Source organism: Callorhinus ursinus, unplaced genomic scaffold (assembly GCF_003265705.2).
Source record: "Callorhinus ursinus isolate GAN/ISIS: 27379988/994484 unplaced genomic scaffold, GSC_fseal_2.0 scaffold23, whole genome shotgun sequence".
NCBI classification, from domain to species: domain Eukaryota; kingdom Metazoa; phylum Chordata; class Mammalia; order Carnivora; family Otariidae; genus Callorhinus; species Callorhinus ursinus.
Genome location: NW_027397085.1, coordinates 19,537,901 through 19,561,332, shown reverse-complemented (window position 1 = coordinate 19,561,332; position 23,432 = coordinate 19,537,901). Strand labels below are relative to the sequence as shown.

The following is a 23,432-nucleotide window of genomic DNA, read 5'->3' as shown; positions in this document are numbered from 1 at the left end:
TTGTGTGTTGCTATCCAGTTTTCCCAATACCATTTGTTGAAGAGATTATCCCTTTCCCATTGGATATTCTTTCCTGCTTCGTTGAAGATTGACCATATAGTTGTGGATTTATTGCTGGGTTTTCTATCCTGTTCTATTGAGCTATAGGTCTACTTTTGTGCAAGTACCATGCTGTTTTGACTACTATAGCTCTGTAATATAACTGGAAGTCCAGAATTATGATGCCTCCAGCTTTGGTTTTCTTTTTCAAAATTGCTTTGGTTATTTAGGGTCTTTTGTGGTTCCATACAAATTTGAGAATTGTTTGCTCTAGTTCTGTAAAAAATGCTGTTGGTATTTTGATAGGGATTGCATTAAATGTGTAGATTGCTTTGAGCAGCATGGACATTTTAACAATATTTGTTCTTTCAATCCATGAGCATGGAAAGGCTTTCCATTTCTTTGTGTCATCTTCAATTTCTTTCATCAGTGTTTTATAGTTTTCAGAATACAGGTCTTTTACTTCTTTGGTTAGTTTATTCCTAAGTATCTCACGGCTTTTGGTGCAATTGCAAATAGGATTGCTACCTTAATTTCTCTTTCTGGTGCTTTATTATTGGTATAGAGAAATACACCAGATTTCTGTCCATTGATTTTATACCCTACAACTTCACTGAATTCATGTATCAGTTCTAACAGTTTTTTGGTGTAGTCTTTTCAGTTTTCTATATATAATATGATGTCATCTGCAAATAGTGAATGTTTTACTACTTCCTTACTGATTTAGTCCTTTTTCTCATATGATTGCTGTACCTGGGACTACCAGTACTATGTTCAATGGAAGTGGTGAGAATGGACATCCTTGTCTTATTCCTGACATAGAGGAAAAGCTCTCAGTTTTTCCCCAGTGAGGATGATATTAGCTGTGGATTTTTCATAGATGGCCTTTATTTTGTTGAGATATATTCCTTCTAAACCTACTTTGTTGAGGGTTTTTATCATGAATGGGTGTCAAATGCTTTTTCTCCATCTATTGAAATGATCATATAGTTCTTATCCTTTTTCTTATTGATGTGATGTATCATGTTGATTTATTTGTGAATATTGAACCACCTTGCAACCCAGGAATAAGTCCATTTGATTGTGGATGATTTTTTAAAATGTACTGTTGAATTTGGTTTGCTAGTATTTTCTTAAGGATTTTTGCATCTATGTTCATTAGGGATTTTGGCTTGTGGTTCTCTTTTTAGTGGTGTCTTTATCCCATTTTGGTATCAGGGTAATACTGGCCTCATAGAATGAATTTGGAAGTTTTCCTTCCTTTTCTATTTTTGGAATAGTTTGAGGAGAATATATATTGACTCTTGTTTAAATGTTGGGTAGAATTCACCTGTAAAGCTATCTGGTCCTGGATTTTTGTTTGTTGGGAGTTTCTTGAATACCGATTCTTTTCTGGTTATTGGTTTGTTCAGATTTTCTGTTTCTTCCCATTTCAGTTTTTGCAGTTTATACATTTCTAGGAATTTAGCCATTTCTTCCAGGTTGTCCAATTTGTTGGCATATAGTTTTTCATAATATTCTTCTATAATTGTATGTATTTCTGTGGTGTTGGTTATTATTTCTCCTCTCTCATTTGTGATTTTATTTGAGTCTTTTTTTTTTCTTGATAAGTCTGGCTAGAAGTTTATCAATTTTATTGAGTTTTTTCCAAAGAACCAACTCCTGGTTTCACTGATCTGTTCTGTTGTTTTTTTTTTTTTAGTTTCTATATCATTTATTTCTGCTCCAATATTTATTATTTTCTTCTTTCTACTGGCTTTAGGTTTTGTTATTCTTTTTCTAGCTCCTTTAGGTGTAGGGTTAGGTTGTTTATTTGAGATTTTTCTTGCTTCTTGAGGTAGGCCTGCATTGCTATAAGCTTCCCTCTTAGAACCACTTTTGATGCATCCCAAAGGTTTTGGACCATTGTGCATTTTTTTTTTTAAAGATTTCATTTATTTGACAGAGAGAGAGCGAGAGAGCGTGCGAGCACGAGTCAGGTGAAGGGCAGAAGGAGAAGCAGACTCCCCCCCAAGCAGGGAGCCTGATGTGGGGCTCAATCCTGGGACTCCAGGATCATGACCTGAGCTGAAGGCAGATGCTTAACCAACTGAGCCACCCAGGCACCCCTGTGTATCGATTTTTATTTGTTTCCATGTACTTTTTAATTTCTCCACTGATTTCCTGGTTGACCCATTCATTGTTTAATAGCGTATTACTTAACCTCCATGTATTTGTGATCTTTCCAGATTTGTTCTTCTAGTTTCATGGCATTGTGGTCAGAAAATATGCATGGTATGGAGAATGTTTATGTGCATTTGAAAAGAATGGGTTTTCTGCTGTTGTAGGATGGAATGTTCTAAATATATCTGTTAAATCCTTCTGGTCCAGTGTGTCATTCAAAGCAATTATTTCCTTGTTGATTTTTCTGGTTAGATGATCTAACCACTAATGTAAGCTGGGTGTTAAAGTCCCTTACTATTATTTTATTATTATTGATCAGTTCCTTTCTGTTTGTTATTAATGGGTGCTCTTATGTTGCGTGCATAAATATTTATAATTGTTATATCTTCTTCTTGCTGGATTGTCCCCTTTATTATTTTAACTATTATATAGTTTCTTTCTATGTTTTACAGTTTTTGTTTTAAAGTCTCGTTTGTCTGATATATGTATTTACTATCTGGCTTTCTTTTGACATCCATTTGCATGATAGATGTTTCTCCATCCCCTCACTTTCAAACTGCAGGTGTCTTTAGGTCTGAAATGAGTCTCTTGTAGGCAGCATATAGATGGTCTTTTTTTTTTATTATCCATTCTGTCACCCTATGTGACAGAATTGGAGTGTTTTGTCCCTTTACATTCAAAGTTATTATTGATAGATACACATTTATTGTCATTTTATTACTTGTTTTGTAGTTGTTTCTGAAGATTTTCTCTGATCCTTTCTTGTCTTTCTCTTTCATGTTTTGCTGATTTTCTTTAGTGATATATTTAGATTTTTTCCTCTTTATTCTTTCCATGTTTATTAGTGATTTTTGATATATGGTTTGATATATTGGTTTGTATATAACCTTCTTTGCATGTAGCAGTATATATTAAGTTGATGGTCATTTAAGTTTGAACGTATTCTTTTCTCTTCTCCGCACATTTTAGTTACATGCTATTATATTTTATACCCTTTTTTGTGAGTTTCTTGACTGATTTTTTACAGAAATATTCATTTTACTGCTTTTGTGTTTCCTGCCTTTAAACTGTCACTTTTGGTCTCTCCTTTAATATTTCTTGCAGGGCTGGTTTAGTGGTCATGAACTCTTCAGTTTTTGTTTGTCTGGGAAACTCTTTATCTCTCCTTCTATTCTGAATGACAGCCTTGCTGAATAGAGTATTCTTGGCTGCAGATTTTTCCCATTTAGCACTTTCAATTTATCATGCCATTCCCTTCCAGCTTGGAAAGTTTTTATTGAGAAATTTCTTGCTAGCCTTATGGGCTTTCCCTTGTAAGTTACTGACTTCTTTTGTCTTGCAGCTTTTAAGATTTTTTTCTTTTTCACTATATTTTGCAAATTTAATTACAATATGTACTGGTGTAGGTCTGCTTTTGTTGATTTTGATGGGAATTCTCTGTCCTGGATCTGGATATCTGTTTCCTTCCCCAGATTAGGGAAGTTTTCAGCTATTATTTCTTCAAATAAAATTTCTGCCCCCTTTTCTCTCTTTTCTCCTTCTGTGATTCCTGTAATTGTTTATGGAGTCACTGAGTTTCTATGTCTATTCTTGTTTTGTGCAATTATTTTTTCTCTCTTTTGTTCAGCTTGATTACTTTCCATTACTCTGTCTTCTAGGTCACTAATTCATTCCTCTGTTTCTTCCATCCTGCTGTTCATTCCACCAAAAGTATTTCTCATTTTGTTTACTAAGCTCTTTATCTTTGCTACATTATTCCTTATCTCTGTATTAAGTGTCTTACTCGTGTCTTCCACTCTTTTCTTGAGTTCAGTGAGTATCCGTATGATCATTGCTTTAAATTCTCTACATGTTACTTAAATTTGTTTCACTTAGATCTCTGGCCATGGCCTTATTCTGTTCTTTCAGTTGGGATAAATTTCTCTGTCTCCTCATTTTGTTTGCTTCTCTGTGTTAAGAAACTCAGCTATGTCTTTTGTTCTTGAAAGTAGTGACTTTATGAAAAGGAGATCCTGGAGTGCCCTGCAGTGTAGTGTCCCCTGTTTACCAGAGCCTGGCCCTTCAGAAGAGTATCCTGTGTGCTGCTTATGCCCTGCTGTTGCATCTGAGTCACTTTTCCTTTCAGTGCAGTCCTCTGCACTGACTCTCTGCCTTTTGTGGGATGTGCTTGCTCTCTGTGGTGTTAGTGGGACCCAGGCAGGGCAGCTCTGAGGGAGCATGCCCACATGCCCACATGGGAATGGGATGGCAGTGTTAGCAAAATTTGTATTGGGCCGTTAAGTCTTATGCTGGATCTCCTGAAGTACTGTGGTGGCTGGAAGCTGTGCCCTGGCATCAGGGGGCATGCGGCTGGCTGGGTGCTGTGCTGTGGCTGGGTGGGGCACAAGGTGACAGTTGTGTACCTGGCTGCTGGGCAGGGCATGTGCGAAGCTTTAACAAAATTTGCCTTGAGCTGTGGGCCAAGACTACAAGTGTCTGTGCAGCCCCACCTCCCTCAGATGGCTCTATTTATAATGGGGGACAGGGGAGGAAAATGGTGCTTGCCAGTTCCCTCATTTTCAGAAATCAGTATGAACAGATCTGTCTCCCACTTGCCCCTGACATTATGTAAGCTGCCATTTTGTTGTTACCTCTCCACATAGTCTGCTGTCTCTTTAAGGGTGTCAAGCCAGCTATCACTTACCCTCCCAAGCTCACCCAGAGCTGAGTCAGCTGACTTTTAAAGCTCTAGGCTCCAAGTCCCACTGGTTTTAAAAACTCACAGAATTCAGCCCCTCTGGTTTTTAAGGAAAAAGCCTTATGGGGATCGGTCTTCCCTGTGTGAGCTCCCTGTGTAAGGGCCTGTTTCTGTGTCCTCTCCATGTGCAGCGCCCTCCCTCCTGCAGGTAGCTTCCCCACCCCCACCCCCAACTTTCTGACCTTCCTAAACTTTCAGAGACAGCTTTTTCTCTATATTTAGTTGTGGAGTTTATTCTGTCAGTCTTTGGATCACTCTCCAGTTTATTGACTTGGATGTGGATGATATCTGGTAAATATGGGATCGGGTGAGCTCGGGTTCCTCCTACTCCTCCATCTTCCTAAGTTCTCCTTTGCACCTTATTCTTTTTCAAAACTGATTTAATTTTAATAATTCTTTGGCTTTTCTATATAATTTTAGATAATTCTGTGTACAAAAAAATCTTGCTGGGGTTTGATAGAAATTGCATTAAACCTGTATATGAATTTGAAAAGCACTGCATATTTACTATCTTGAGTCTTCTAATCCATGAGCATGATGTCTCTCCATTTATTTAGATCTCCTTTGATTTCTGTCATCAGCATTTTATAGTTTTCAGTATACAAATCTTGTACATATTTTGTTATATTCACACCTAAGTATTCTTTGTTGAGTGATTTCAAATAGTATTGTAGTTTTTTTGTTTTGTTTTTGTTTGTTTTAGTGAGAGAGAGAGAGAAAGAGTGAGTAGGGGGAGGGGCAGAGGGAGAGAAAAAGAGATTCTTAAGCAGGCTCGATGTTGAGCATGGAACCAGATGCAGGGCTTGATTCCACAACCCTGAGATCATGACCTGAGCTGAAATCAAGAGTTGGACGCTTAACCAACTGAGCCACCCAGGCATCCCAAATGGTATTATGGTTTTAACTGTGGTGTCCATGTGTTCACTTCTGGTATACAGGAATATAATTTGTTTTTCTGGACAGTGTGACAGTGCTGAACTTATTTAGTTGTAGAGGTTTTTTTAGTAGCTTCCTTAGGATTTTCTATGGGGACAATCAAGCTGTGTGAAAGGGGATAGTTTTATTTTTTCATTTTCAATAGATATGCTTTTTATTTCCTTTTCTTGCCTTTTTGCACTGGCTAGAACTGCCACCACTCTGCTGAATATAAGAGTGAACATCTGTGTGTACACACACACACACACACACACACACACACACACACACACAATGGAATATTATGCAGCCATCAAAAAAATGAAATCTTGTCATTTGCAATGATGTGGGTGGAACTAGAGGGTATTTTGCTAAGCGAAATAAGTCAATCAGAGAAAGACAATTACCATATGATCTCACTGATATGAGGAATTTGAGAAACAAGACAAAGGATCACAGAGGAAGGGCGGGAAAAATGAAACAAGATGAAACCGGAGGGGGAGACAAACCATAAGAGACTCTTAATCTCAGGAAACAAACTGAGGGTTTCTGGAGTGGAGAGGGGTGGGAGGGATGGGGTGGCTGGGTGATGGACATTGGGGAGTGTATGTGCTATGGTGAGTGCTGTGAATTGTGTGAGACTGATGAATCACAGACCTGTACCCCTGAAACAAATAATACATTATGTTAATTAAAAAAAAAAAAGAGTGAACATCTTTGCTTTTGTTCCTGATCTTAGGGGCAAAGCATTCAGTCTTTTTTACCATTAAGTAAAATGTTATATCTAGGGTTTTTTGTATTTTTTTATAGATCAAATTGAGGATGTGCCCCTCTATTCCTATTTTTTTGAGTTTTTAATCACCAATGTGTATAAAATTTTTTCACACGCTTTTCTGCATTCATTGATATCATCATGTGATTTTTCTTCTTTAGCTGGTTAATATAATGGATTATATTGATTGATTTTGAAATACTAATCACACATTCCTACAACAAATCCCAATTGGTGATGGTATATAATTCTAGTTATAAATTGCTGACTTATATTTGCTAATATTTTGCTAAGGTTTTCTATATTTTACATTCATGAGGAGTATTGGTCTTTAGGTTCTTTTTTTATATCATCTTTTATATCATCTGTTTTCAGTATCAGGGTAATATTGCTTCATAAGTGTAACTGAGAAGAGTTTCCTTCTCATTTTTTCTGGAAGAGATTATTTAGAATTGATATTAATTATTATTTCAAAGTCTGTAGAAGATTCCAGAGAAACCATGTAGGCCTGAAAATGTATTTTTCTGGGAATTTAAAAATTATGAATACACTTTCCTTAATAGTTATAGGGGAATTCAAATAGTCTATTTCCTATTGAATGAGTTGCAATTTAACTTTTTTGAGGAATTGATCTATTTCATCTAAGTAGTCAAATTTATGTGTGTAGAGCTTTTTTGTTGTAGTTCCTTTTTATTGGTTAGATATCCACAAGGTCCGTAGTGATATCTTTGGTTTCACTCCTGATAGTGGTAGTTTGTGACTTCTTTCATTTTCTGTCAGTATTGCTAGAATTTTGTCAATTTTATTGATTTTTTTTCCAAAGAATCAGTTCCTCACTTCATTGATTTTCTTTATTGTTTTGTTTTCAATTCCATTGATTTCTATTCTTTCTTTATTATTTCGTTCGTTGGATTTATTTTGTTCTTCTTTCTCTAGGTTCTTGGGGTAAGAACTTAGATAATTGACTAATACCTTTCCTCTTTTCTAATAAATGTATTTAGTGCTTTCCCTCAGTATTGCCTTAGCTGCGCCCCACAAATTTTAAGATGTTATATGTTCATTTCCTCTCAAAGGCAGTAGAAGCTAGGATTGAACCCAAAGAGTCTGGATCTTGCATTATTACACAAGTGGTATTTAACATTTGTCTCTCCTCATTTTCCATTTCTAGCCCCAAAGCAGATGTACATGGAAGTCTGATTTAAAAACAAACAAGCAAACAAATAGAACTACTATGGATAATTAGGGGCAACTATTCACTTTACAAAACATTTTGCTGTCATGATAAGGAACTCCTAAGCTCTTCTTGGACAGGTACACTGGTTAAAAATCATTAATGATTTCCCACAAGTACTAGGACAGAAAAAACAATGATAGAACTTTTGTTATAGTCCAATAGATCCCTGGGGCTCTTTTTTTAGAAGCCTATTTTCTTTCAGTTGTTCAAATTGGCTCATTTCTGTCGTTCTATTTTCAAGTTCATTGATCCTTTCCTCTGCTTCCTCATTCTGCTGCTGAGCTTATCTACTGAATTTTTAAATTGTGATCATTGTATTTTTCAGTTTTACAATTTTCCATTTCGTTCTCCTTTATGTCTCTTATTTCTTTGTTGAGGCTTCCTATTTTTTCTTCTGTCTTGAGCACGCTTGTAATTGCTCATTGAAGCATTTCTTTTTTCATGGCCTCCTCAAAATCTGTCAGATAATTCTAACATCTGTTATCTCAGTGTTGGTATCTATTGATTGTCTTTTTTCATTCAGTTTGAGGTCTTCCTGTTTCTTGATATGACAAACAATTTTCTATTGAAACCTGGACATTTGGGGTATTGTGTTGAGTTAAACTTAAACCCTGTATTTTAGTTAGCTTTCTCTGACACTGCTCCAAAGGGGAGTAGGGGTGTGTGTGTGCCACCTCATCATTGCCAGGTCAGATTAGAAGTCCAGGTTCCCTACTTAGCTACCACTGACATCTGAGGGAGAAGACTCTTCATTATTAGGTGGTGGTAAAAATACTAATCTCAAAAAGGCTTCCTCTGACACCACCCCAACAGGTAGGGGTAGGGAGGCTCAGTAGTTGGGGGTGGAGGTCCAAGATTTCCACTTGGTCTTTGCTGGAATGATGGGGCTAGGGCAGCAAGTTTTAGTTTGCTTGTTTGCTTGTGTGTTTGTGTGATGTTTGGTTGGAGTAGACTCATTATTGTCTAAAAGTTTTCTGTCTTGCTATGTGGTCCCTTTCCTGGTTCTTTGGCTAAAGAGCAGGCTTTTGTGTGTGTGTGTGTTTGTCTGTGACTATTAGCCTTTCTGGGCTGTTGGATTTTTTCAACTCCAAGTATGGGATATAAGAGGCAAAAAAGAAAACCAAGGAAAGTTACCACCATGTCATTCCTTGGGTCCCATGGTCCCAGCTAGTCTGTCATTTTCTTTCCACTTTCCAGAGTGTTCTTATGTTTATATTATACACAACATCCAAGATTTTTAGTTATATTTAGGAGTAGGAATAGAAAAAAGTACATCCACTCCATCTTCTGAGAAGCAAATCTTTGCTTTCTGGCTTTAATAGTCACACTTTCCCAACATCCAATGCTACCAAAAATAGCCCTCTTTCCATACTCCTTTTTTAACTACTTGTCCTATCTACTTTAGTTATTCATACAAAGAAGTTGAAAGTAAACCCAAACCAACTAGCTTCATTATACAAGGTGATATAAAAGAATTGGAAGGTTTGTGTCCAGGACTATCATGTAAAGAATTACTAAAGGACTTTCAGCCACAGAGGCAGGATACTCCTTGTCCCTCCAGTATCAAAATGGTCTGTCATATATAATTTTATTAACATTGCTCACCTCTGAAGACCATCACTAAAAGAATAGGACAGAACATTCTGCAGAATTAAAAATGCATAAAAAGCTCACCTTCACTGTCACAGCATTCTAGGATGGAAGGGTCTTCCCGAATTACTGAAGTCAGAGCATTGACATCTCCGTTAGAAGCTGCCTGATAAACCATGGTCAGGTCGACTTCCTCAGATGAGTCACCTTCATGAATCAAACAGAGATACACTTAGTGTGTGTACCAAATTCGCTGAAAGAATAACACCCACAACATCTCCCATACAAGTGATTCATGAAAACTTCTCTGATGAATCCAGGCAGGAGGCTGAGTCATCCTCCTCACAAGCACCCTCAATGCTTCTGAAGAAAGGAGGACCTCTGTGGGCCATGTTGTAACATCACCATATATTGGGAAGGAGTCTGAGGGATTAGATGTCCTCTGAGATTTTATGATTCTCTGTAGGCCTTCAGGCTATTCAAAATCAGTGAGACCAGAGAGGAAAATGGGACCTTTATGTTGGTTCTAGGTTTCCCTCTTTGATCTGAAACATGTTAAACTTTTCCTTTCAATGACTCAGTTTATCCAACTCTGATAGAGATATTGTGTTCTTTATTTTCTGTTCTCCTGATGTACTCTCTACCCCATCCCTTCTTGCTGTGTACCCTGAGGGCTGACACTTGCTGACTGTATCACCCAGCCCCCCCTCGCTCTCTGGTTTGCCCAAAGGAGACACTGGCAAGATACTGGTGGGGAGAAGAGAGAGAGGTAGGGGATTTCTTTCTGCCTTCTCCTGGTGTAGTGTCTAACAGTAGCTGCTTCTCTTTCACCAGGAGTTTCCTCCTCCCCAGAACCAGTTCTTACTGGGTTCCCTTTGGTAACAAACACCACTCTCTCCACCCTGCCTCATCTCTGTATGTAGTCCCTTCACAAAACCAGTTGGGGTTTCATGACATGCTGTTTCCAGAAGGAACAGACCTATATGCAACTCCTTAGAATTTGGTAGCCACCTGTATTATACCTTTGTGCATGACTGAACCAACTAATAGTACTACCAAAGGTGAGAACAGAACTTTGGGTCAAGTGATGCCAGGGGAGCACTGAAGGGCTGGGAGGCAAACTATGCTCATGTGGAGACCCCTAGTGAGGCACTGTGCAGAGCCGCTCTGCTTTTACAGTTTCTCCCACACATAGCCATTATTCAGGGAAAATATATGTGTGCAAGAAAAGTTTTTAAAACTGTGTTTTTCTATGAATGTGGACATTACACCAGAAATACTTTAACGTTCTAATCTTTAATTGGTGGTGATCCTAACCTGTTGGCTGGGTTTCTCTGCTCCAGTACTTCTGGGAAGTCATTAGTGACTTTTTTTAACTAGGTGACCTGTCCCAGGAGGAGCTTGTTATTGAAAATGGTTCACTTATGACAACAAGCTGCTTTGTAAAGTGAGTAGCTGTTCCCTAATTTATCCACAGTAAATTTGTTGTTGTTGGGGTGTTTTTAAAGCAGGCTCACCTGCACATTTGCCTGGGGGCTGGAAGTAGGAGGTGAGAGATAGCAACGTCAAATGCCCCTTTCGTGGTAAGTATGAGGACTCTGGAGCCACACAACTTGGGTTCAAGTCCTGGTTTATACTAACTAGCTCTGTGAATTTGAAAATTACCCTCTCTGCACCTGTTTCCTTGTTCCTAAAATGGAAATTATGAGGGGTGCCTGGGTGGCTCAGTTGGTTAAGTGTCTGCCTCTGGCTCAGGTCATGATCCCAGGGTCCTAAGATTGAGCCCTGTGCTGGGTTCCCTGCTCAGTGGGGAGTCTGCCTCTGCTCTCCTTCTGCCCTTCTCCCTCATTCATGCTCTCTCTTTCAAATAAATAAAATCTTTAAAATAATAATAATAAAATGGAGATGATGATGAGGACAATTAGGACAACCACCTATGTCTATGTCTATGTGTTTACTCCAGAGATTATTCCATGGGACCATGATAGCAGCAGCCTTCAGATATTTGAAGATCTTTTTTTTTTTTAATTAAAAAGTTGTGGTGAAATGTATATAACACAACATTTATCATTTCAACCCTTTTTAAATATATAGTTCAGGGGCATTATGTACATTCATAGTGTACATTCAACATTCACATTGTTGAGCAACCATCACCATCAATCATTTTCAGAACTCTTTTCATCTTCCAGAACTCAAACTCTGTATCCATTAAATAGTAACTCTCCATTAATCCCTCTTACAGCCCCTGGAAACCACCATGCCACTTTGTCTCTATGAATTTGATTACTCTAAGGAATTATTTAAGTGGAATTAACAGTGTTTGTGCTTTTGCAACTGGCTTATTTTACTCAGCATAATGTCCTCAGGTTCATCCATGTTGTAGCATGTGTCACAATTTCCTTCTTTTCCAAGGTTGAATAATATTCTATTGTATTTTTAGACCACATGTGGTTTATCTGTTCATCCATCGGTAGATATTTGGGCTGTTTCCACCTTTTGCCAATTTTGAATAATGCTATCATGAACATCACCTCTTTGAGACCCTGCTTTCAGTTCTTTTGGGTATAAATTTAAAAGTGGAATTGTTGGATCATATGATAATTCTATTTTTAATTTTTTAAGAACCACCATAATGTTTCCCACAGTGGCTGCACCATTTTATATTCCTGCCAACAGCACAAAAGGGTTCCAATATTCCCATGTCCTTACAGACAATTGGTATTTCCTGTTATTGTTTTATGTGTTTATTTGTTTTAATAATAGGGATTAATAGGTGTGAAGTGATATTTCATGGTATTGATTTGCATGGCCCAATGATTAGTCATGTTGAGTATCTTTTCATGGCTATTTGTATATCTTCTTTGGAGAAATGTCTCCTTAAGTCTTTTATCCATTTTTAATCAGGTTGTTTAATTTCTGGTGTTGTTATAGAAATTCTTTATATATTCTGGATATGAACCCCTTATCAGATATATGATTTACATATATTTTCTCCCATTCTGTGGGTTGCCTTTTCATTCTGCTGATCATGTCCTTTGATGCACAAAAGCTTTTAACTCTGATGTAGCTCAACTTGCTTATTTTTTCTTTTGTTGTCTGCCCTTTTGTCATCATATCCAAGAAATCATTGTCAAATTTAATGTCACAAAGCTTTTCTCCTATGTTTTCTTCTAGGAGTTTTATAGTCTAAGGTCTTATGTTTAGATCCTTGATCCATCTTGAGTTAATTATTATATATGGTGTTAAGGTAAGGGTCTGATTTTTATTCTTTTGTACATGGCTATCGATTGTTCCAGCACTATCCTTTCCCATTGAATGGTCATAACACCCTTGTTGAAAATCAGTTGATTTAAATGCATGGGATTATTTCTAGACTCACAGTTCTGTTCCATGGATCTATATGTCTATCTTTATGCCAGTACTATAGAGTTTTGATTACCATAGGTTTTTAGTATATTTTGAAATCTGGAAGTGTTGAGAACTCCAACTTTGTTTTTCTTTTGTAAGATAGTTTTGGCTATTTGGGGCTCCTTGAGATTCCATGTGGATTTTAGGATGGATTTTTCTATTTCACAAAAACAAAAAATTTTTTGACAGAAGGTTACAAAACCATTTATATGCAGAAGATCTAGGTAAACAATACATAAATTCTTCCTTCTCTTCTTTCCTTATTATCCATTTTTTAATCTATTATCATTGGAATTTATATAGAGAGTACATTGAATTTCTAGATCTCTTTGGGTAGCACTGACATCTCAATATTATCTTTTAATCCATGAAACAAGGATGTCTTCCCATTTATCAGTGTCTTCTTTAATTTCTTTCAGCAATATTTTGTAGTTTTCAGTGTGTAAGTCTTTAGCCTCCTTGGCTAAATTTATTCCTAAATATTTTTTTTTTGATGCTGGTGTTGTAAATAGAATTGTTTTTCAAAGAACTTTTTAAACAAATTATTTTATGGTTTGTTTTGTGGAACTCTAGCAATTAGAAATAGCACTAAGCGAGAGTGACAGAGAAAAGGGTATTTTAAGTGTTAAAGCAATGTAAAAATATTCTGAGTCACTTAAGAGGTAGTGAGTTTCCTGACATTGAAGATGGCCAATCTTGGGTAGATGGCCACTAAGGAAGTGTATTATGGAAGGAATTCACACAGCATGAGGCACAGCATAAGGGGACAGGAAGATGTGAGAGGCAGTAAGGGGACAGGAAGATGTGAGAGGCAGTAAGGGGACAGGAAGATGTGAGAGGCAGTAAGGGGACAGGAAGATGTGAGAGGCAGAACAATTTACTTCAGAGTTCCTTCTAGCCCTGAACTATCATACTAAACAACGGAGCCATTAAGAAATAGGAAATGAAGGGGTTTCCACAGAGGATGTGTAGAAACAGCCAATTTAAGTTGAAGTCAATGCAAATAATTAGGTATAAACTTAAGACTATACAAAGAATTTCTGTGGAAATGAGAAAGTGGGATGAAGAAATTACATGTACAAAGAGAAGGATGAATGATTGTCTTGAAAGAATCTAAAATAGAAGCAAGAAAAATTTGTTCTACCAAAGGTCACGAAACCACTTACATGCGGAAGATCTGTATCTAAATAAACAAACAATACATGAATTCTTCCTTCTCTCCTTCCTTCTTTTCTTATCTCCGTATATATCTATCATCTATCTATTTTTCTATCTAGTATTATCTAACTACCATCTGGAGCATGTTTTCAATGGCTCTAGCCTCTCTAATTGTGTGAAAGTAAAACAGAGAGACTTATGTATGGGTGCATAAAGAGAAATTCCAGAATTCACACAGAGGGGGAGAGGCTAAAAGTAGATAAAATGGAAAAGAGACAAAGAAGTAGGAAGAAAGAAGCATGTGAATACATGTAAATTATGTTTTATAAAATGTTATCTATGTATAAATATGAAATATGTAAGACTGGAAGAACATGCATCAAAAAGTCAATAGAGATCATCTCTTAGATGTTCTTTAGAGCTTTCTATACTATATTTTCCAAATTTTCTATAATGAGTTTATATTCCTAAAAATCATCAAAGTAAACCAAGTTTTTTTTTTTCTTAAATGCTGAGGAAAGTGTCTTATAAGCTTTACATTAATCTGTTACTACTAAAAGGGTAAACAGAGCCTAGTGTGTCTGTAACTGAGAAAACAAGTCCTGGATATTTGACAAAGTTCTGAAAAAGAAAAAAATATGTGTATTTTTCTAATTCTGAATTCCCTAGATTAAACAAACAGGTACATATATATTAAGTTTTTGTTAAGTTTTACCTAAAAATTGAAAGGATAGACATTCTTGCAGTCATCTATTTCCCTCATTTTTCTGGTTAAAAACCCTAAAAGGTTTCTGCACGTGCCATAAATTATCCACCTAATCCCAAGTGCCCAGCTCTTTAACAGTGGGATTTCAGACATATGACAGGCTTCTAGAGATGTTTGGGATTTGAGGACCTGCCTCAGAATTTCTCAGATTTTATACAAATGTAGGCCTCTTTTCTAGAAGCTTCACAGAGTAATTCTGCCCTTGAGTTATTATTGCGGAGCTGCTTGGGAAAGCCATTGCCTGCATCAATTACTGGCCTATTTTGTTGAAATTTACCCAGAGGTCGGCTTGACACTTGGTCTGCTTAAGCTGTGACCATTTTGTGGAAGAGTCAGATCAATGTAAGGATAGACTGGGTGTTGCAGTTTCAAGAGTCCAGATGAGAACGGTCTTGAGAGGCTTTCTTCAGTTCATTCTAGTCTGAGGATCCTTGGGTGGCTGAACCCACCCTAGAATCACCATGAAGTCCAGGTCAGGTTCATTTTGGCTAACAACAGAGGAGTTTGTAGATCTTCCTTAGACTGTTCCTTATAGTGGAATTGATTGCCTGTGAAGAGCTGAAGTTTAATGATCCATCCATTTACTTGACATCTACCGTAGGCTAGTGAAATTGTGGGGACAAATGTTGCACAGGCTCTGTCTTTAAGAAAGACATGTCCTGGTGGGAAGACAGTGTGTAAATGACAACTGAGATACACCAGGGATATGGCAGGACAGAGGAAGAATCCCTTAAATGAATAGTTCCCTGCGCATCCCTCCTTCCTCCTGCAGGATTAGCCTGAGTATTCCAGGGACAGTGGAGAAAGTCCATTTCAGGGGTTGTGTGGAATGACCTGTATAGGGTGGGGAGGCCCTTCCACTTTCCGGGAGGATGCCAAGCCTACACTGTACCCTGGTGGCTCCATGTGACAACATTGCCACCCACTGGTGATGAAGAGTCCCTGTGGGCCTTGACCTGGTCCCGGAACCAGGATGGTACCAGTTCTGCTGGAGAGAATTAAAAGCCAGTCTGGAAGTCTCTGGCAGTGCAGAAACAAGTTTAAGATCATTGATACAGCTGGCTGGCATTGAAACAAAAGTAGCTTCATATGACTCATCATATATATCAGGTGACACATTGCATACATACTTGGAGGCACCGTAGAAAAATACTAAGAACACAGACCCAACCTCCGGAGTTTGAATCTTGGCATTGCCACTTACCTGCAAGTTGTGTGACTTTAGGAGAGTTGCTTAACTTCTCTATTCCTATTCTTCACTTGTCAAATGGGATAAGAATAGTAACTACCTTCTAGGGCTGTTCTGAGAGCTAAATGAGTTAATCCACACAAGGTGCTTCGAGCAATGCCTGCACAGAGTAAGTATTCAATCCGTGCCAATTATTATGAATATTACTTTTTTGACATAGATAGGGCTCTCTGTCTTCTACGTCCTCAATGAGACCTTTCACGTTGCTGAGCAGGCTACAGAGATCTTGTGAGCTGAAACATTTTGCTGTTTCTCCTGTTTTCTCCTCCAGTCCCTCAGGGTATATTGGCTGAGGCTTTTAAGAGTTTTTTATAAAGTGCCAGTCATATGTGAGGAGGAAAAAGAGTCTCTTTCTAACATTTAAAGAGAAAAATAGCTCTAAGCTTTCTGCATGTACCAGCTGAACAAGTTGAGAACAAGTACTCAAAGGAACTTTCATGCCCTGGGAGTGGAAAACGGGATTTCATTCTCTGGGGAGGAAGTCTTGCAACAATATTATCTCAAGGGTAAGTATCTGGCCACAATCAGACCTTTCTTAGTAACTGGATTTGTGATGCGGCACATGTTGTGTTTCTTTGAATCTCAGCATCACTGTGTCCCTCGGGGTGCTTCTTCTGACCTGTGAATGCCATTCCACAGTTGGCATCTCTACTGGACCTGGGGTGGTGGTGGGGTGGGGTGTGGGGGCACCGGGAAATGGAATTTGCTATTTTAAGAAGCATATCTGTGTTGAACTTCAGTAATGATGCCTCTCTGGAATGTATTTTCATAGAATGAACTTCATCTTAATAATACCAATTCTTAAAAAGTGAGATCTCAATCTTCAATGCATAGGGCGTTGAGGATAGGTACAGTGAATGGATCGATTGAGTGATGTAGCATACATGTTCAATGGGTTTTCTCATCCATTGGAGTCTTGTGGAAATCTCCTTGATGTTAAAATATTGTGTCAATAAGTTCTTTGGCAATTAGGCAGGTATAAATTTTAAATGAGTTTTGTGAAGGGCTGTACTAGCCTAGTTGGTCTTCGGAAATTGCAAAGTAAGCCAAGTGCTGTTATTTCAACCACCCTTCCTCCAATCTCCCTAACTTGCTTCTGGATCAAATATATCACTCCAGCTACCTCTTTCACTTCCCAGAAATGACAGGTTTCCACATCAAGTATTTGCCATTTTAACTGGGGACTCTGGAAAGTGAGGAACAGGTGAGGAGGCAGAATTTGTTAGCTAGGAGAACACATGACAACTATTTTCAAATACTGGAAAAACTGGAAGAGGGTTTAGACTTGTTTTCTGTAGATGCATGGGGAGAACTAGTCCTAATGGGCAGCAATTGAGCTAATTAAGACTTTGAATGACCAGAGCTATTCAGAACTAGAAGAGATTATCTTGTGAGCTAGGGTGCTTCTCATAACTGCCCATGTTTAAGTGGGTTCTGACCAAACACAGCTTTGAATGCTCTTGATTAGATACCTTTGTTGAGTGGAAGGCTCACCTCTAAGGTTCCTTTCATGACTGGTGTTCTATGTGTCTTTCTCACATCTGCTGAGAAGCAAGTAACAAATAACCTATTATTGATGAATGATGACTATTGGGCTGGAAGGGATTTGGAGAAGGAGGTCTTCCTTGGGTCCTCTAAAAGGCTTCCTCTGAGTAGCCCTCTACTGTGACCACTTACAAAAATGTTCCTAGTGCCTGATCCACTGAAAACAGTTTAAGAAAACAAACGTAGTTTGAATGGCATTGTCAAAGAGGGAACAAGTCTATCACCCTGCAGTCCCTCAGCTTTGCATTGCTCCTGAAGCCCTGCTGCAGACACATTCTGCCAGCTGGCCTTCCATGGATGTTCTTATTGTCTCGACTCTGCTTTCTCCCTCTTTATTAGTAATCCATTCCTGGACTGGACATTGATCTCTTACTTTACATACTTTTCTTACTTACTTATTTCTCTAAAATTGCTCTGACCCCAAAAATGTCCATATTTGCTCTCTGTCCATAGTCACAGATGGACAGTAAGTTCCTGAATAACTGTCTCATGTGTTTCTAAAGATGCCTGAAGAAATTGAAATGGAACTGTGGCAGACTTCCTGCCATGGTTTTGTTGCTTTTTTTTTTTTTTGGTAATTATTTTTATTTTTATTTAAATTCAAGTAGCCAACATATAGTACAGACTTAGTTTCAGATGTAGTGTTCAATAATTTATCAGTTGCGTACAACACCCAGTGCTCATCCCATCACATGCCCTCCTTAATGCCCATCACCAAATTACCCTATCCCCATAACCACCGCCCCTCCAGAAACCACCACAGTTTGTTTCCTATAGTTAAGAGTCATGGTTTTTCTCCCTCTCTGATGACTTCCCATTCAGTTTTTCCTCCCTTACCCTATGATCCTCTGCGCTGTTTCTTATATCCCACATATGAGTGAAACCATATGATAACTGCTTTATAAAAGGTAAAGAATAAAATCAAACCTAGTGAATAATCACTCTTTATATGATTGCACTAGAATTTTGGCAGTATGGCTTTGTCTTTATTACAGGGGAAAAAATCTCTAACATTAGATAGTAGAAGCTAGAGTAGTGTTGGATATATTGTAGATAATTGATAAATATGTTTATTGACTTAATCGGCATGTTCTTTTCCAATTGACAAATCAACAAGAGTAGAAAAATGAAGTCTCACTTTTCATAATTTTGGGGAAGAGAATTAGGAAAAGTGGTGCAAGAAGGTGTCTTCTGCTCCTTTAAACAATTTTATAAGGCGTATCACTAGGATTTTAAGTAGAGTTGAAGTAAATGAACAGCTTCCATCAACTGTCATATAGTATGGATATAGGGTTAAAGTAAGGCTGGTTTAAACCATATTTATCAGAACTTTGAGCATGTAATATTGTGGGGTCTAAAAGAGTGACAACAGAAGTTACTTCTCAGTAACTAAGAGATTTGACTTCTCAGTTAAATCTGAATCTCATAAAGAATCCTCTGTTTGCACAATGAGTGTATTAGCCAAGTGTGTTACTGTGAAACACTTTGGGTTCAGCTATCTATTTTGTAAATTGAAAGGGTGACCACATCCCTGGATCTCAACACTGGCTATACATTAGAATCACCTTGGGAACTTAAAAACAAAAACAAGGGGCGCCTGGGTGGCTCAGTTGGTTAAGTGCCTGCCTTTGGCTCAGGTCATGATCCCAGGGTCCTGGGATCAAGACCTGCATCAGGCTCCCTGCTCAGCAGGAAGCCTGCTTCTCCCTCTCTCTCTGCTTGCTGCTCCCCCTGCTTGTGCTCTCTGTCAAATAAATAAATAAAATAAAACAAAAACATATATACAATAGAATATTACTTAGCCATCAGGAAGGATGAATACCCAACTTTTACATCAACATGGATGGGACTGGAGGAGATTATGCTAAGTGAAATAAGTCAAGCAGAGAAAGTCAATTATATGGTTTCACTTATTTGTGGAACATAAGGAATAGAATGGAGGACATTAGGAGAAGGAAGGGAAAAATGAAGGGGGGTGGAAATCGGAGGGAGAAATGAACCATGAGAGACTCTGGACTCTTGAGAAACAAACAGGGTTTTAGAGGGGAGGGGGGTGGGGGGATGGGTTAGCCCGGTGATGGGTATTAAGGAGGGCACGTACTGCATGGAGCACTGGGTGTTATACGAACACAACGAATCGTGGATCACTACATCAAAAACTAATGATGTATTGTATAGTGACTAACATAACATAAAACAAACAAACAAACAAACAAAAAACTGATGCCCAAATACTATCTCCGGATATTTTGATTCATTTGATCTGTCATTTTATATGTTAAAAGATAAAAAGAACATATATCCTTAAAGATAATCACTGTTAAGATGTTGACCTGTTGTATGTACTTGACTTATGTGGCACCATGGGCTTTCTGCCCACCTACTTTCTTCCTGGAGCCTCTGTTCCTCTACCTGCCTGTGTAAAGTAATGAGGGAGTATGGAGAAATATCAGCAGAAGCTGAAGCCTGGAAGCCTGAGGATCTGGTTGCTTCAGAATGAGCAGTTGTGAACCTCTGCCCTTTCCATCGTACCCTTCAAAATCTGAACTGTCTCCTGCCCTCCCTTCTGGACTCAAAATGGACATGACTGAAAATGAGTGGTAACCCAACTCACAGGCTGTATAAATGAGAAGGCAAGTTCCTGAGGAGCAAGCAAAGGGGATAAAAAAAATCCAAAAAGCTGCAAGGCCAGGCGACAAAAAAAGTTCTGGAAGGTGCTACAGCACCCTGAGGTGCTGAGTCTCAGGGATAAGGACAGTGGTTTCATGCCTGTGGCAGCTGGTGGGGCAGGACTAGCTGACCAAGCTAGCAATGCAAATCTTAAAAGAGCTCACACTGTGATCTTTCCATGGCTTGGAATACAATGATAGAACCTGAAAAAAAAAAAAAAAAAGACTAAAATTTTCTAAGATCCAGCAGGAGTTTGGCTAATAGTAAGGGCATTTTGTTGCTTATTTATTAAGTGAATCTCTGTATCTCCCCCCACCCCAAAATCCCCTTCCATAATAAGGGACCAAGTCAAGGGTGATATTAAGAGGATCCAACAACTGGTTTATCAGAACCTCCATCAGAACGGAGGCAGGCCTAATAGCTGGAGTGGGATCTATAACTTTTTAGCTGCTAAATTGTGCATAATGTGTATGTGTTCCTGGGGAATGATCGGTACAGGAAGATGGGTGGTCTCTATTGATCTGAGGGTACCAAGATATTTTAATATTGTAACAATCAATGACTAGCAGTTCTGAGCATAGGGCTAGAATTACACATCTATTTATTTTTTACAAAAATAAGATCATGCTGTACATAAAATTTTTATTTTTGCCCTTTTTCACTTACTATTTGATCATAAATGTCTTCCCATGTCACAAGGTAAGATTTTAAAATGTTCTTTATAAAATGTGGCATAAAATCCCATTGACTGAATTTAACACAATTGATTTGATCATTTTCTTATTATAGGACATTTAAATGTTTTCTCTTTTTTCTGGAGAATCATAAGCTTTTTTGGCCATTCCAAATAATGCTATAATATTCTTGCATATATATCTTCTTCCACATCTTTGACTATTTCCTGTGGGCATCTTCCTAGAAGTGAACATGGGAGTCAATGCATTTGAATCTTTGTCAAACTGGCCTCCAGAAAAGTTAAACCAACATACCCTCCCCAAGCAGGGCTTGAGAAAACATACTTCATCTTTCTTAATGACGCTGTACATTATTTTTTTTAAATTAACATTGATGTGAAAGGAGAAAATAGTATATAATTTTCAATGGTCATTTCTTTTATTTTTCCTGAGAGAAAAGTTTTTCCAACTATTTATGGCCATTTTATGAATTATTTATTGGTGTCCTTACATCTTATTATTTCCAGGCATTTATCCTTATCTAATTGTTTTGAAATACCTTTTTATATTAGTAAGGACAGCAGTTTTTCACCTGTTATCTATGCTGCAGTTATTTTCCCTGTTTGCTACTTAAGTTTTCAGGTGTTTTGTTGGTTTTTGAAAAACACATCTTCAAAATGTATGGATATTGCATTTACAAAATTTATTGCATTGCTTTTATGACTAGAGAGGTCAGAATTTGTGGGACCTTAGGCTTACTTATATGTTAATATTTAACTATAATTAATGTGGAATTTCTAAACTATATTTTTGTACGCTATAATTTTTTCCCAAATAGCCAATTATTGGATAATTTTCCCTTTTCTTGCTAATTTGTAATGGCAACCTTATCATATACTAAATCATTATTAACTCCCTACAGGAGGCTCTTCCTACCTCCTGTTCACCGAAACTGTGGCTTGGCAAGCAGAGGCCCAGACCTGCCCTCTCTGCCATGGTGCACACATTAACTTGGGGATATAGCCAAAGTGCACCTCAGGCACATTCCATAAAGTCTTGTGGTCAGTCCACAGTCAAGGTTCTGAGCTTTTTTGTCTTTCCAGCAGACTTTTGAATTCTAGAATTTTTGGTAGCATATTTGAAGCAATTAAAAAACTTAGAACAACCCCAGAGTTAGCAAAAACTATGATACAGGCACTGCTACAGGACAACAATGTCTCCCAGTCACTATGATCGCATCCACTGTTACTGCGCCCTTAATGTCTCTGTAACTGTCTGAAGAACAGTCATGACAACGGTTAACAGTTACATCATGCTTATTATGCACCGGGCACTGTACTAAACCCTTTCTGTAAATCAGCTCATTTAATTTTCACCTTATGAAGTAGGTACTACAAATTATGCCCATTTTACAGATGGGGAAACTGAGGCATAGGACAGGAACGTGACTTACTCAAAGTCACACAGGTAGTAACTGGTGAAACTCAGAAAAGGCTGCAGGCTGCCAGGCCTCAGATTCTACCCTCTGACCCATGTGTACTATTGTATATAACTGCCTTTTCACTCAGGAGGCAAAGCTCTCACATATTCCAGTGAACTTGTGACCTTTCTTTGGTGCTGGATGGTCATTCTACATTCCATTCGCTCTAACAGAGCCTGTGCCCGCATCTACTCTCTGCTGCACAAGCTGCTTGGCTCAGCATTCTGCCTGTCAGACATCACTGTCCTGGAGTTTAAACTCATTTGTAGCAAAAATAAAATTCACGTATCAACTGAAAATTGGAAATGTATCTATGAAGAGTTGGTTGTACACCAGAGAGAGAACTAAAGTTGGTGGTAATAGCATAAAGATTCTTTTTTTTTCAAATAATTTCTTTATTTTTTAAAATAATTTTTATTGTTATGTTAATCACCATACATTACATCATTAGTTTTTGATGTAGTGTTCCATGATTCATTGTTTGTGCATAAAGATTCTAAAGTGAGGTTGACTGAATTCTTTTAGTTTGTTAAGATAAATATCAAATGACCAAGGAACAAATAATTCTCAAACTGAAGCACAGAAAAAGGGAAATTTGGCTAATTTCTTTTCTTATTTTTAAAGAATTTCTTTTTAAATAACAAACTGAGGGTTTTAGAGGGGTGGGGGGTGGGGGGCATAGGTTAGCCCGGTGATGGGTATTAAGGAGGGCATGTATTGCATGGAGCACTGGATGTTATTTGAAAACAATGGATCATGGAACAGTACATCAAAAACTAATGATGTACTGTATGGTGACTAACATAACATAATAAAACTAAATTAAATTAAAAAAAAAATCTCCACACCCAACATGGGGCTTGAACTCACAACCCCAAGATCAAGAGTTGGATGCTCTACTAACTGCGCCAGCCAGGCACCCCCTCAAATTTATTTTCTAAGGCCAGCAAAACTGGTAAAACACACACACACACACACACACACACACACACACACACAGGCACCTACAGAAGAATTCAACTTGTGAGC

General features: G+C 38.0%; 1 protein-coding gene across 29 annotated transcripts in view; it reads right to left on the bottom strand.

Moving 5' to 3' along the window:
• The window catches only part of ANKRD55 (ankyrin repeat domain 55), a 496,355-nt gene that overhangs the window by 55,933 nt on the left and 416,990 nt on the right, over positions 1-23,432 (bottom strand). For 28 of the 29 annotated variants that reach the window (XM_073905461.1, XM_073905462.1, XM_073905453.1 and 25 more), the window contains one exon: positions 9,535-9,657. In XM_073905461.1, the coding sequence (XP_073761562.1) occupies positions 9,535-9,657 (123 nt within the window). Of the gene's footprint in view, positions 1-9,534; positions 9,658-12,892; positions 12,910-23,432 lie in introns of those variants that run through there. The other variant, XM_025892442.2, reaches the window with a different exon arrangement.